The sequence below is a fragment of the Fringilla coelebs genome, assembly GCF_963513975.1.
Source record: "Fringilla coelebs genome assembly, chromosome: 1".
NCBI lineage: Eukaryota > Metazoa > Chordata > Aves > Passeriformes > Fringillidae > Fringilla > Fringilla coelebs.
This window is the reverse complement of record NC_140028.1, coordinates 44,100,923-44,116,845: the sequence shown is the minus strand read 5'-3', so window position 1 is coordinate 44,116,845 and position 15,923 is coordinate 44,100,923. Positions and strand designations below refer to the sequence as shown.

General features: G+C 40.2%; 1 protein-coding gene across 1 annotated transcript in view; it reads left to right on the top strand.

The window, feature by feature from the left end:
- ASXL3 (ASXL transcriptional regulator 3) overlaps positions 1-15,559 on the top strand; it is a gene marked incomplete at its 5' end in the record, with an annotated part of 121,833 nt that extends 106,274 nt beyond the window's left edge. The window contains 4 exons of the mRNA XM_084207863.1: positions 484-580; positions 1,052-1,157; positions 6,947-8,888; positions 11,251-15,559. Coding sequence (XP_084063989.1) covers positions 484-580; positions 1,052-1,157; positions 6,947-8,888; positions 11,251-14,928 — 5,823 coding nt within the window. The 3' untranslated portion in view covers positions 14,929-15,559. The remainder of the gene's footprint in view (positions 1-483; positions 581-1,051; positions 1,158-6,946; positions 8,889-11,250) is intronic.
- Between the last annotated feature and the right edge of the window lie 364 nt (positions 15,560-15,923).

Here is a 15,923-nt window from a genome sequence, read left to right as displayed (position 1 = left end):
ATCAGTTCTTTTGTTAAAAAATGCCTGTCATCCACTCTTTGGCCAATACAGCTTATTAGCTAACATGAGTATTAGGTTTATTTAGAAACACCAAAGTTACTGTCTTCATTGCATTTAATTAATTTGTTTTGCACCATATTATAGGCAGATGCACAAGTACAATAATGATCTTGATTTTTGATTGCGTACAATGCCTCTAGACATAGTCTCAAGACAGGGCTGTGATTAAAGCACATCAATCAGTTGCACACTGAGTTATCATCAGTAACACTTACGACTGAAGAGAGCACATTTATGCTGGATTGGTTCACTCCCATTTACAGTAACGACTAGCATGAAAATGCTGTTTTAGTAGTAGTCATTTTGTGTTCTTCCCACTGCCTACTCTTCCCCCATTTCCCCTAATTGAAACTCTGTTTTGATGTGATCTTAGCTGGCGCTGTCTCTGACACTGTCTTCTGCTGCCATCGGCTTATTTTCTAGATGGGGAGCGATGGAGTTTTGCGCCTCAGTAGCTCCGCTCTAAATAACGAGTTCTTCGCGTACGCGGCGCAAGGGTGGAAACAGCGACTGGCAGAAGGTAACTCTCTGCTTGCTCTCAGGTCTGCCCAAGGTTAATTGTTTTTATGAGGAGTGTCTCTTTTTCTACATTTGAGAAATACTTTTAGAATAGAAACTGTAATAGACCAGTAATTCGGCAAAAGAGAAATTGCTGATTCCATTTTGAATTTAGAGTACGTTTTTACAGCTTGCTGTGGCAGCTTATTTTGACAGTTAAAAAAAACCCAAGTATTTTCATCACTGTCAGCCTTGGAAACATGAATGCATGCAACTAAACCCTGCCAATATACCCTTGAAATACTGATGGTATATGGTAAATTAAATCTTTCTATGTCACTCTCCCTTTTGGTTTTCATTAATTTCATTTGGCATTGTTGGATGATTGTATCAGAAATCACTGTATGTCATCATTGTATTTGCAATTTATAATTACCCGTATTAAATTAATCCTTGACAACTTTTATTCAATATGTTAGTATTTGTTTTTTAGGAGAATTTACACCAGAAATGCAGTTGCGCATCAGACAAGAGATTGAAAAGGAAAAGAAAACAGAACCTTGGAAAGAAAAATTCTTTGAAAGGTTTTATGGTGAAAAGTAAGTACTGAAGCAAATAAAAGGATTTTTTAATATTTTCTTCTAGGAGGAAATGAAAATATAATTCTATGCTTCACATAGCACGGTCATATGCTGTAAAACTTAATAAAGCAGTTATCAAGAGCAGTCATTCCCCAATATAAGAAGTTGTGGGTAGAATTATAGTAATGTGTCTGCACTTGCATTACAATTGCATTTTTAAAGAGTCATAAGTCATCCATAAAAATTCATCCAAAGAGAGCTTAAGACACAAGCATGTGAATATTTTTTAATTATCTTTTAAAATATAGCATTAGGGCAATTCCTCCTTCCTGCAAAATAGAAATAGAGCTTCTACAGATGAGAGGACCAGTAGCAATATGTCTGTAATATGTTTTAATTTGTTTTATTTTTTCTAAGCTAGTTGCAAAGTTACTAAAATCAAATAGAGTTTTTAATTTTTTCACTGAGATGTCCCATACTCTGAGAAGAATATATGACATAGAAAAAATGTTAGCTGAAGACAAATGCAAGTGACAATGACGTATTTAATTTTAGACGTGAGATGCAAAGAATAAATAAATACCTTTCACTGACTAAAATAAAATATAGTATCACTCCAGGTGCACAACTGGGATGAGTCAGCACAGTTTCATTGATGATGATGATACATAGATGGCATTCTTCAGCAGCTTTAGGAAGATTTAATATTTATCTTTATTTAATTTAAAAAACAAAATTTGAGGAGATTCACATCTTCTTAAAATCCAAGAGTTTTCCTTTTAGAAATTATTTTAAAAGCTAATTCATCAATACTTAGAATTACGTATCTGTTTTTAAAAATAGTAAGAATTTATTATCAAGTATAAACTAGCTATTTAACAACTACTGATTTTCTTTTTATTTTAAAGTATTTTTTAATTATATCTCAGAACCACAGAATGGTAAGGTTGGAAGGGACCACAGTTGCTCATCTGGTCCAAGCTTCCTGCTCAAACAGGTCATCCTTGTGCACATGGCACAGGATTGCATTCAGGCTGCTTTCCAGTGAGGGAGACTCCACACTCTCTGGGCAATCTGTTCCAGTGCTCAGTCACTGCATAGTGAAGTTCTTCCTCACATTCAGGTGGAATTTCCTGTGCCTCAGCTTCTGCCCATTGCCTCTTGTCCTATTGCTTAGCACCACCAAGAAGAACCTGGCCCATCCTCTTGACATTCTCCCTTTAGGCACTTATAGAAATTGATGAGGTGTCCTTTCAGTTGCCTCTTCTCAAGGCTGAACAGGCCCAGCTCTGTCAGCCTGTCCTCCTGAGCGAGATGCTCCAGCCCCTCAATCATCTTTGTTGCCCTCCACTGGACCATCTCTAGAAGCCTCGTGTCTCTCTTGTACCAAGGAGGCAGAACTGGATACAGCACTCCACCTGTGGCCTCAGCAGGGCACAGCAGAGAGACAGGAGCACCTCCCCAACCTGCTGGAATGCTCTTTGTTATGCTTCCAGGAAACCCATGGCTGTCTTGGCCACAAGGGCACTGCTGGCAGCTCATTGTCCACCAGGACCCCATGTCCTTCTCTGCAGAGCTGCTTCCCAGTAGGTCAGCCCCCAGCCTGGAGTTATTCCTCCCCAGATGCAGGACCCTGCCCGTCTCTCCCACCTGTCAGGCTCCTTCTGAAGGGCTGCACATGCTCTGGTGTATCAGCCCAGCTTTGTGTCATCAGTGAACTTGCTGATGAGGCATCTACCCCTTCATCCAACTCATTGATGAGTAAGCTAAACAATATCAGGCCCCGTATTGAACCTTGGGGGACACCACTAAGGATGGGCCTCCAAGTACAGCCTGTGCCACTGATTACAACCTGCTGGGATCTGCCATTCAGTCAGCTCTCAATCCATCTCACTGTCTACTCAATCCAATATATGTGTTATACTTAGCAGAAAAATTGTTCAATGGGAACCATCACTAGGTAAGTTGTCTTAGCTTTGCTCTCAGATGTTTTTCACTTAAGAAATCCAGAGCACAGGGAACCCTTCATATAACTGATTATCTAAAAGATTAACTAAAATGTTTCTGCAGTACTACTTCCCACAATCAGCTATCTTGGACCACAGGGAAATGTAGTGAAAATGAGGCAAGAAATGGACAGATCCATTTTAGTATATTATTTTGTGCACCATTGCTAGATGCTTTCCTCCCAGTGTATTTTTTCTACAGCACTTTATCTTTACATATAATGGAAATTCTAGGCTCTTAATGTGCCAGACTGTCTTATTGTAAAGTGCTTAATTTCTTAGTAAGCAGCTTTGACACTTCAATTTAGTCCAGGTGTTGATCCTTTCAGTATCAAAAAATACTAGTTAGGTTTTCAGATAAAGAACATAATGGCTTTCATTAGGCATATCAATAGAAGAGTTGGTGAGTAAGCTTTCATGGAGGAAAGGGCTGTGTAAGATACTGGTACAGGGTCTTCCACAAGAATTAGAAGTTTATTACCAGCAGTGCAGGAGTTCTTCAGTCAAAAATTGCTGTCACATGCACAGAGAATGATGCTCATAATTCTGCAGAGCCAGCAGTCCTGCTGTGCTGGCTGAATGCTGGATACCATGGTGCTTGGCAGATAATTGCTCAGTCTGTGATGATACATGTCATTTGGTTTCATACATTTCTGACATCAACATTGTTATGCAAAATGTCATATTCCACATCATATCCATTTTGACTGAAGTATTGAATCTGGTCCTCCCTGCCCTATCCCCTGCTTGCATTGTTTCACTTGCATTCTTCTGCTTGGCTGTTATGTAGGCAGATGTACTTTGCTGACTTAAGTACTTTTCCTCATTGTTTACTCATTGAATGGCAGCTTTTGCTGTGGCTTCCACCTTGTGTTGGTTTATGAGGCCGTCCTGTGCTGGGGCAAGAGCTGGACTCAGTGATCTTGTGGATCCTTTTCAACTCAGGATATGCTGTGACTCCGTGATCCTCTTACCTTTTTTCACTTTGGTTTTTAAACTAGCTTTCAGTATGATTGGGCTGTGTCTCTTTTCAGCTATGGTGATTTGACTGAACTTGCAGAACTTGTAAACTTCCCCGAGATGTTTCTCACATGCGCTGTCTGCAAAATGAATCTGTCTTGCTGGCTAACTTGCTCATTTACAGAGCAGTATTTTTGCTCTGACTTAAGTGAATTTGATCTTCTAATATTCCATTAAGTAAATTCAAGTTTCACCTTCTACTTAGGGAAGGACTATTAATAGATGCAGAATCTCTGTAAGCATTTTTATGCACTCCACAGCAAGTCTTTTGATAGCAATCAAAGACTTCAGAGTGTTTTTTCCCTGTTAGCTCTAAGCATTGCCTCTTGTGTTTGCTCTTTTCTGTACCCAGGCTGTTTATCGTGGCACTGTCAGTTGCAGTTTACTTCCATCCATTTTTGTTCTTTTTCCACTTCCTCATATTTGTTCATTTTTCCTCTCTGACTTTTTTCAAAATATATAATCTTATTCTGCAGTCATTTATCTAGGATCAGCTGATGCATGTTGATAGAAATCCACATTCTTCTGGCTTGTTGCCCCAAGATTGCAAGGCTTATACTCTATTATGTCAATATATTATCTCTTTTCTCACTTTTGAGAGTCACATGTCAGGACAGTACTATCACCTAGATCAAAGCTTTAATTTTCGTTATACCTCCTCCAAATTTTATTGCTGATTTAATCCTTTTCTTACTTTGGTTCTTTGCCCCCCAGTACTATTTATCACAGCACGAGAATATCAGCTTCATATATCCTTGAGTAGCTTTTTGGGTTTTTTTACTGGATGACTGAGTGCCCTTCCTTTACCAGTTGAATCCTGTCCTTAGCACTTTTCATTGAAATCTGCTTGCTGCTGCACTTGTATTTTTTGTGCTGTTTTGCAAACTTTGGGTGTCTTTTTCTCTAAGGGAGAAGACAGATCAGCTGTTTATTTTGCAATCTGAGATTGCCTTAAACATGCTGATCTTTAGCCTTCTTCTTTAGAAAGCCTTTTTCTTCAGTTTCTTCTTCAACATAGTAGTATTTCCAATATTGAAAAACATTATTAAGATTCAGTACGTGTTCTGCTGGCCTTAATCTGCTTTATCTTATTTCCCTTAAAATTCTTTATCTTCAATATGTTACAAGAATGTGTGTATTTGTGTAGTGTCCATGGGACAGTTTCATTTACCTTTATCCTGTCCTTCATTCCTTTGCTGATTTTCAATCCATGAAGATAACCATCAAGCAGTATCTTTTCATGATGTAACCCAGCTAGAGAAAATAGACCATTGATTCAGTTTTCAGTAATGGAGTGGATTTTTTTCCCTTCCCATTTTCCTGAGATAACTTTGGCTCCTTAACACAAGGAATTTTAAAGGAAGTTACTCACCAAAACCCTGGTAAACTAAACTTTACTCACCTAAACTTACAACCTAAACTTAGACCATATGGGGAACTTATAGTCTATACAGAACAAAGGCACATCTTCTGAGATGCATTCAGTGTGGGAATTGTGAATTTGCTGCTCTGAATTGCTCTCTAGAGGATCCTTCCTCAGTGTAGTGGTGGCAAAGGGAGACTTTTTTCATTATTAGTGTCTAGTTGTAGGCAATACTAATAATTAAGTGTGCTTTTTGGGATGCCAGTTCCAGGCTGGGTTGGTTTGGGATTTTTTTTCTTTGGTTTACAGCTCTAATTGTGATACATCTGTTCAGTGTTTTTAAAATGCACAACCACAGATTTTGGTTTTTTATGTGTTCTGTACTTTCATCTGAATAGGGCTTTGTATTTCTGTATCCTCTGGCTACACACTGACAAGCAATTTTGCTTCCATAGCTTCTGAATATCTTTTATGCTTGCTTGTTTCCATTTTATTCTTTATTTTCTGATTAAATGATAACAGAGATCTGTTTAGTAGATTAGAAGATCCTTAAGACCATGAAATTTCTTTTAAGGCCTCCCACCAAGCTTTTGTGTATTTTCTACTATTATGGAATTGCTGAGGCATAAAGTCTGCTTGGAAAATCTTCCTAAAGGTGCTGAGCGTCTGTACTCCCACTGGTCTTAGAAGGAAATGAGAAAGTCAGAGCACATACATTTTTTAAAACAACCTTTTTTTCATCTCTTGGCTTTAGTTTTGTTTTGGGGTCTTTTTTTGACGTTTTAATTCTGCTGAAGTAATAAAACTTTATTTAAACTAGTATTTTCAGGATCAAAGATAAGAAAATCTTCAGAATCATACACAGTATACATGGTTCCTTTGCACTTCATCCCTGAGAAATGAATGCATAGGTTGTTAATATGTATCTTTTAGCTCCTTAAGAATGTTAAACTTCTTTCATATTGCTGGCTGTGTTGATCCTAAAAGCAGGTGAAGGAGGGGAAAAGGGATTTCCTTTACAGCTGTTCCCACTAGAAGATCATGCTGTTGCACATTTCTTCTGCAATGGATGCTATACCAGTGTTGCAATATTGTGCTGGTATTAAAAAAAAAAAACAAAAAAAAAAAAACCCCAACAACACACAAAAAAAACAACCAAAAACAGGAATGTAGACAGAGAGATTACTTATATTAAAAATATTCATGGTTTTTAACAACTCTAAGGGAATCTCAGTAGATAGGTTTCCAAAATATATAAAACTGTATATAAATTAATCAGCCACCACTTAAGCAAGCCATTATTTTAAACTTGAAAATATGTATTTTTTGGAAATAAAAATTGTGGGTGAGAAAGGTCAGCGTATTCCCTTATCCTTTATGTGATGGAAATACCTATTTTAATTTCTGTTTTTCTTTAGGTTGGGAATGTCAAGAGGAGAATCAAAGAAGCTCACTGCAGTGCAGAACAATGATGAAGATGAAAGCAATTCTTTGTGCAGGTCTTCTGGCACACCTGGTCCTTCTAAGCAAGCAACCTTTGAGGATCGAGAGGAGAAAGGTGCTAAAGTTCAACCTTTACCAGAGAGAGATTATAGTCCATCTCATTGTAGTATGGAACAGGTTCCTGTCAAGGATCTAACAGCAGATTCTGAGGATATATTGATACCTGAAGAATCAGTAATTCAGGAGGAAATTGCTGAAGAGGTCGAGACAAGTATTTGTGAATGCCAGGAGGAGAACCATAAACCAGAGCATGAGTTTTCAGAGGAGTCTGTAAGTCCAGCTGGCACAAATGAGGAAACAGAGGCAGTACAGCTTGCAGACAGCACTGAGTCCTGTGTCATGATGAATGATGTAACTGATACTGTATCTCGCATTGAAATTAAAGTAGAGTTGAAGTCAGAATGCCCTCAGGAGGAGATGTCAGTTGTGATAGATCAGCTGGAGGATTGCATATCACCAGCACGATCAGCTTCATCCACAAACTCTGTCAGCGGTACAGCTGAGAAGGATTCTGAGTCTGCAAAAGAGCTAATTGTGCCAGAAATGCAAAGTGCTGCTCTGGAAGGCTCCTTGTTCACTGGTGGAGGCTTTGCAGTGGATATGGAGCTTCAGAGCGACCCTGAGGAACAGTTGTCTGAGAATGCTTGTATTTCTGAAACTTCCTTTTCCTCTGGAAGTCCAGAAGTTTGTATTGCCTCTCCTGGAGGAGACACTCAGTCGACTTCAGAGGAGCCCTGTACTCCAGCATCTCTCGAAACAGCTTGCTCATCTGAAGTGTCCAGTTCTGAAAATATTGAAGGTGATATTCAGCAAAAGGCTAGTGATGAAAACTTGAACACACCCTTAATGTCGGAAATCTCTCCGATGTCCACCTCACCTGTAACCTCAGAAGCATCTTTGATGTCAAATTTACCTTTAACATCAGAGGCATCACCAGCTTCTAATTTACCTTTAACATCAGAAACATCTCCAATGTCTGATTTGCCTTTAACATCAGAAACATCTTCAGTATCTTCTGTTCTTCTAACTTCTGAAACATTTGTGACAAATAGTTTGCCTCTTCCATCAGAGATATCTCCAGTTTCTAATTCCCCGAGCAGTGAAAGACTTACTCTGCAACAAAGGAAATCACCATGTTTGTTGGAAGACTCCCTTCCCACTCTGAAAGAAGAAAGCTCTGTCATTCCTAAGGTGGTTCAAGAAGAGAATCTTGTTCAGCCAAAACAACTTCAGAGTGCCCCTGAAAATATGAAAGTTGGTACACTAACAGTTTTACCTGATACTTCAGTATTGGAAGAGTCCCAAAGCAAAAACCTCAGTCATCAGCCATGTAAGACTCATTCTGAAATTGAGAAATCCTACATTGCATCCATCCCAGAACACACTCCTCCAGAGGTGATCAAAAATAAAAATCACAGTGTTCAGCAAAGAGGTGACAAGAAAGGTACACTCTTGCCCTCAGAGGTGTCTCTCTTATCAGAAGGATCACTTGGCAAAAATATCGAATTGCTTCCATCAAAGCCACATGATAAACTATATACCTCATCTCTAGAGAAAGCTGCGTTCTCTGAAGTGGGCAGAAGTAAATCTCACAAGCTAACAGGCAGCACCCAAAGTCGTCTAGAGAGTTCACATTCTTCCAAGTCTTTAGAACCCACAAAATCACCAGAAGCAAGAAATGAAAGTAGAGACCCAGAGATCCCAAAGAGGAAAACCGCAGAGCAGCACAGTTTTGGAATCTGTAAAGAGAAGAGAGCTAGAATAGATGATGATCTGCCTAGTCGTAGTGCTTCATCAACAAGTCCATCTGATAAAGAACAGCCACCCAGAGAGGAGCCCCGAGTTCCACCCCTTAAGGTAAAGTAATGAATAAACAGGGTGGCTTGGAAACAAAATGTTTATTATGTCCCTCTATGAACTGCACACAGGCACAGTACGTGGTATATTTTTTGGGGATGTATAAGGGTTGTTCGTACTGATGGTTTCGCTTTACTGTTACATTTCCACCATGCCAAATTACTTCTGATACAGATATAGCTACAGTTGTTCGGTAGGGGTCTTTGCTAAAAGGTTGATTTTATTTATGGCAGAGCTCTCCAGGATCCATTGGTTTAATCCAATTCAAGATCTTCCCCATCAGTCACATGCAGCACTTGTTTTTCTAATTTTGTGCTTGTTCCCATCTGTATTTTGCGCTTGTTCTTCTGTGGATGTCTTCTCCAGCAAGCATGACTAATAAATGTTATCATAACCAGCACTTAGAAAAACAACCAGCACCTTAATCCAGCAAGAGAACCAAGAGCCAGAATAGTTGATCCTTTTGCAAGCCCAAGGCTTGGGGTAGGCCAAAATATAAGATTTCCCTGTAAAATTAACTGGAAACAGACTATCGGGGGGAAGTATCTGATTTATATATATATAGATACCTTTGTTAATGGCAATGCAAAGGGCAAAAAATACACCACCTAAGCTAACACTTGTGTGTGTATTATTCTGCTATGTAAGAAAGTATATTTCAGTTGAAAAGGGGTTTTTTCGTTACAGAGAGTTCTGTAGATTCAGTTATATATAGGCTCAGTGTTTTGAGCCTTTTAATTTCGTACTTGATGACATCAGCCAAGTTTAAGATCCAATTTACTGTATTTAAGCCATTGACTTTGCAATACTAATTCCTGATTATTCAGAAATGCCCTTTTCTGCATTTATTTTTAACTTTTGCAGTCACTGAACATTGTTAATATGGCCGGGAGGGCAAATAGACTAATAGGCTTTAATCACTAGTGCAGAAGCATATTTCAGATAAGTTATTTTTAAGAGCAGTGATGCAATTGGAAGTTAGCTCTGTGCTGAGTTTAGTGATATTCTTTCATATTTTGAAGGTTCTATCTAGCCTAATAAATTCTAATAACTCTCTAAGCCTAAAGGAAATAGATCACTAGGGAATAAAGAAAGGTCATTACTATAATAATAATAAAAAAAATAACCAAGTACTTAGAGCTCTAGGAGTCTTGGCAAAGTGGAAACTGAAAAGAGTTGCTGCTGAAACTGAAAGCAGAATGTTTTGAAGAATTGTGGGCAGTCAATTCTAATATGCTTTTTGTGTAAAAAAAATTTGGCTCTTGTATCATCTCACCAACAAGCCCCTATCATTTGTAATTAAAGGAGGAAAAAAGAACCCCAGTTCTTCTAAGTCATTCTGTTGTATGGCTGTCACTTCCCATCATATCTTATGACTACTTTTTCTACAAATACTTCCTAGTTTTCTACTCAGTTCCTTTCAGAAGATTAAGTCATAGCATTAACCACTAAGTCCTATTGCTAGAGACAGCCAGTAGACATATGTCCATTTTAAGAAATTGAATTTTTTTTTTCCAACCTTGGGGTATCCTGAGAGATTGTATGAGTTACAAAGTGGTTTCAGGATTCTTAATCTTGAAAAACTGTATGCCTAATTGGAAACATCCTAATAATTCCAGTGATTTTACAGGTTATTATTTTACTTTAAGTGCTAGGTATTTAAATTTTTAATATTTGTGGGTTTACTATTTATAGCCTCGAGGATTTAATTTTTGAAGTGCAGTAATGTAAAGGTTATCCAGGATGTACTAAAGCGAGTCGCTTAAAAATGCAAGTGAGGAAAGAAAAGGCATATCCTTTAGTGATTTACTTCTTTTACACCTCTTAAATCCTCCATCGTGGAAGTTGGAAAACAGGCTCAGTGGAGATACCACTACATCCTGTCTAATGGCAAGATTTGTTGCCTGTTTTGTAAGGAAAACACAGGCTTAATCACTGGTGACCAAGGAGAAGGGCACTACATGATTGTTAATTTTTCACATGTTTGCAGGAAGGGGTTGCTTGCAGGTTCTTGTCCAGTATCACTGCATGAGGCTTGCTGATCATCTCAGGTAGATGCAGTGAATATAAAACAGGTCTGACAAATTGTATCTGATAAGCATCATGTTGTCATCCAGTTCAATCTTTCTTCCTGTCGGAAGGATCAGTGTGAGTAGGCTAATGCAGGTGTCAGTTATTCACGCTGGAGGATGATAAAATATTGAAGCATAAATATCATTAAGTTTTAGCAGGTTTTTGTCCACCTGCATTGAACAGTAATTCCTTTCATTACCTTTCTCTGACCCTTAAAGAGACAGCTGGTTATTTTAGTGAGTTGATGATCTTATTAAAATTTACTGGTTTTTTTTTTTTCTTCCTTTAGATTCAGCTTTCAAAAATTGGACCACCTTTTATCATCAAGAGCCAGCCTGTTTCTAAACCAGAACCTCGAGTTTCCCCAAGTACATCAGTCAGCAGTGGGAGAAACACTGGGGCTAGAACTCTGGCAGATATTAAAGCAAGAGCTCAGCAAGCAAGAGCCCAAAGAGAAGCTGCAGCTGCAGCAGCCGTGGCAGCAGCTGCCAGCATAGTCTCTGGTGCAATGGGGACCCCATGCGAAGGTGGAAAGACAAGAACGCTGGCACACATCAAGGAGCAAACAAAGGCCAAGCTATTTGCAAAGCATCAAGCCAGAGCTCATTTACTCCAGACTAATAAAGAATCAAAGTCACAGTTCAGCTCAAAGGAAAGTAGTACCTCATCTCTGGAGATACCAGCGACTACTGACACGAAGATTGAAGGTTCTACTGGTGTCATTATAGTTAATCCTAACTGCAGGTCCCCTAGCAACAAGTCTTCTCATCACCGTGAGACCACCACTTTATTGCAGCAGTCCCTTAACACAGCTACATTACCAGAAACTGCTACTGAGATATCTGTGCACAGTTCTGATGAAAATATACCTGTGCCACAATTGTGTGAGAAAATTATTTCATCTACCTCTACTGAAAGTAACAGTGTGCCAGTGCTTTATAATAAAAGTTCAGTCTCTGTGTGTGTTTGCAGCACTGCTATGTCTGGAGCAATTAAAGAACTTTCTTTTGCAAGTTCTGTTGATAAATCCTCTGTGTTAATGTCTGTTGACAGCGCAAACACAGCAATTTCAGCCTGTAATATAAATATGCTGAAAACCATCCAAGGGGCTGATACTCCATGCATAACTGTTGGACCAAAATGTATTGATAACAGTAATGTCCCAGTCTCCATAGACAGCACAGTCTTATCAAATGCCATCGATGACAAAAGATTGCCAGTACCCAGTAGCAATGTGAATAACGCTGTCTCCAGTCATTATGCCACTGTGCCAGCTTCATCTATTGCAAGTAACTTGCCAAATCATCTCTCTGGTAGTTCTGTACTGATTCCCCCAGTGGGGGCTACCAACAGATTTCCTTCTGATAAGATAGCCATAAGCAGGTGTAGCGAGCAGAGCACTGTCTCCATCCACACTACCGTCAGGTCAGCTTTAAGTTGCAGTGAGGCCCTTGCAGCAGCAGATTCTGTTGCAAGGCCACCTATCTCAATGTTTACTGGTAACATGGTGACAATAAGCTCTTATGATAATGCTACTAAATTGAATGCTGATCTCTTAGAAAAAAGCTCTGGAGCACGAAACCGGATGGATCTCTCTGGTAAATCTCATCCGCTGAGCTTTACACAAACTGCCATGAATAGGTCTATACCTTGTAAAGTCATTGTTGACCACACTACAAACCAGAATTCCAGTCTGTCACTTTCTTCCTCCATCGAAAACGTAGAGAACAGCACTGACCTGCAGAGCAGACCTGTTAGGACAGAAGCTGCCTTACAAAGTATAGCTTGTCCTCAGGTGTCTGTCATAAGCAGGCCCGAAGTGGTTGCTAATGAAAACCTTGAGCACAGTTCCAGCTTTGTCACCATTACAGCAAAGCAAGACAGCAAAAACTTGCAGGCAGGTTGTTCAAGTCTTCGAGAAGTGCCTCTTGCTCCTCAAGATAAATTAATTGAGGTGGTTACTCCCAGCCAAGGCTTTGCTGAGCAACTGAGAGGTCCTTCAGCACTGAAAAATGAAGCCAATGCTGCCTGTGCCAATCAGTACAACACTAACAATAGAATCTGTTGGCGTGATGAGGAGGCGATGAATACAGACCAGCCAGTGGTCAGCCATCTTACCTCTGGTAAGCATAAGGAATACGCAGAGCAAAACTGCTTGAAAAATGTCAAAAGCGAACCTTCCAGTTACACGCAAATGTCAGAACTGCAATCCAGGAGTCTTTTGACAAGCATTGCTGTTCCTGTTAAACTGGAAACTAATGAGACTGACAAGTGCTTCAGGATGGACACCGAGGATTTTACAGGAGCTGAAATGCCTGCCCAGACTGCAGAAATAGCCACGAGTGTGCAGCCGCCGCAGACCTCCAAGACATCCATCGCGGACTCCATGGAAGACTCCCTGCCCCTGACAACAGAAACCCTAAAGAGAGTTACGAGTGCCGGGGGCTCTAGCTGTCGCTTGTCGTCAGTGGAGGCCAACAATCCCTTAGTGACACAGTTACTGCAAGGCAATCTGCCTTTAGAAAAAGTGCTGCCGCAGCCCAGATCAGGAGCCAAACTAGAAATTAGCAGGCTCCCCTTGCCTTTGCAAACTACCTCAGTATGTAAAACAGTAGTGGCTGAGAGAAATATTGTTGAACATGCTTCCAACTCTCCTAATCCAGATGGTAAAGGATTTACAGCAGGCAGCACAGCCCCGCTACAAATCAGAAAGCGTGAAAACCATCCGAAAAAGAGGATGGCCAGGACTATAGGGGAACATGCTCAAATTAAATGTGAGCCTGGGAAGGTGTCAATGGACACAGATGTTAAAGTGGCTCCTTGTGTAATTAGTTCCAGCATGAATCAGCTAGGGCACGGACAGCCATTTAAGCAGGAGTGGCTTAACAAACACGCCATTCAGAGCCGGATCGCTCACAGCCCAGAGATCAAGCAGCAGAAGAGACCGTTGCCTTCATGCAGCTTCCAGCAGAGCTTATTTCACATTGATAAAAACGGCAGCTTTCACGCAGAAGCCAGTACCTCACATAGACAGCATTTTTACCAAATGTCCATGGCTGCAAGAGGCCCCATTCCTACGGCAGCTTTGTTGCAAACTACTTCAAAAGGCCCACCTGGCTGCAACTCATTTGCTTTTAGCAGACACCTGGAACAGAAGGGTTTGGGAGACGTGAATATTTCTACAGCAGCTCACCAGCTGAGGCTAGGAAGTGTGTTTTCCCCTAATATTCAAATTAAGGAAGGTGATGACATTGCCAGTGCCTCTCAAACTCTGCAGAGTAAAACATTAACGCATCCCCCTGCTCCCCCTCCGCCCCTACCACCTCCTCCCCCTCCTCACCCAAATGCAGAAGTCCCCTCTGATCAAAAACAACCGACAGTTACTATGGAAACCACTAAAAGACTTAGTTGGCCTCAGCCAGCAAGCATCTGTAGCAATATAAAATCTGAACCTATTTCTTTTGAGGAAGGTTTAAGCAGCAGCTGCGAACTGGGCATGAAACAAGCTTCCTATGATCAGAACGAAGTGAAAGAACAGTTAAAAGCGTTTGCATTAAAAAATGCAGATTTCTCTTCCTATTTACTTTCTGAGCCACAGAAGCCTTTTTCCCAACTTGCTGCTCAGAAAATACAGACGCAGCACCCACAACAGCAGCAGCAGCAGCAGCTCTGTGGAAATTATCCAACAATACACTTTGGTAGCACAAGTTTCAAAAGGGCAGCATCTGCAATTGAGAAATCGATTGGGATTTTAGGAAGTGGTTCAAACACTGCCACAGGCCTGTCTAACCAGAACGCTCAGATCCCGGTTCAGAAATTTGCTGACAGCAGCAACGCCGATGAGCTGGAACTGAAATGCTCCTGCAGGCTGAAAGCCATGATCGTGTGCAAAGGCTGCGGAGCCTTCTGTCATGATGACTGCATAGGGCCTTCCAAACTGTGTGTAGCTTGTCTGGTGGTACGGTAGGAGCTCAGTCAAAGATGCAGTATCCCTTATAAACATGGGAGAGCAGGACAAAGGAACAGAGAAATTGGAACAGTTTAGGCCACTAATGGTTTGCAATTAGTGGATTGATTTTTTTTTTAACTGTTTTTTTTTGTTTGTTTGTTTGTTTGGTTTGGTTTGGTTTGGTTTTTTTCTCCTACATGGTGCTTTCAGAACTTAGTTATTCTGCCTGAGTGCCATTTTCTGGGAAGAAGAGGTGACCTGTAGAAGTAGTTTTAAAAAAAGATAGCCTTGTTACTGAGGCATCTATGAGCTCTCTTGCTGTGCTAAAAAGAAAAAGAAAAATGCATTAATGCATGTAATTCATAGCTTCTATTTATTTGCACAAAGTGCAGCACATTTTTTCTCCACTGTTTGATATTTGATATGAGCTGCAGGTTAAAGATCAGTGGAAGAATAGCACTGTAAGAAGTGGAGTAACTATGCAGAATGAATAACACACTGAATAGCAGCTGGTGTGAGCGGGGTAGTGGCAAGGTGCGGGGTGCCGACCATTGTAGATTCTAAGTCAGTTTGCAGCCTTTCTGCTGACAAGATTGATTTCTTCAATTGACTTTCACTATCTAGGGCTAAAATATAGTCATTTCACCTAACAGAAGAAATTTAAAAGAGGAATTTAGATGGTTAGAGAAGTTTCTTTATGTGCCTGACAGGGACTGTGGAACTCAAATCTTGCTCATCATCTCTTCTTTGTTGATTCCTTGCGAAAGATTTGTGGTGAGTTAGTGGGACCAGCACTGGAAACACATTGGCTTCAGTAGAGTCTGGAGAAGATAGCTTCTCTGCTGGAGATTAGAAATCTCTTTTCTCTTCCTGTTTCTCACTCAAATGGTCTTTATTTGTATTTGTCTCTCTAATCTGTCCTCTAGGTTTGTCAGTCCCAAATTTATATGTAAAATTAAGGTCAGACGTAGGTCATTGGTTCTCGAGGTTGTAGTCTTTTTGTGGCCTAAAAA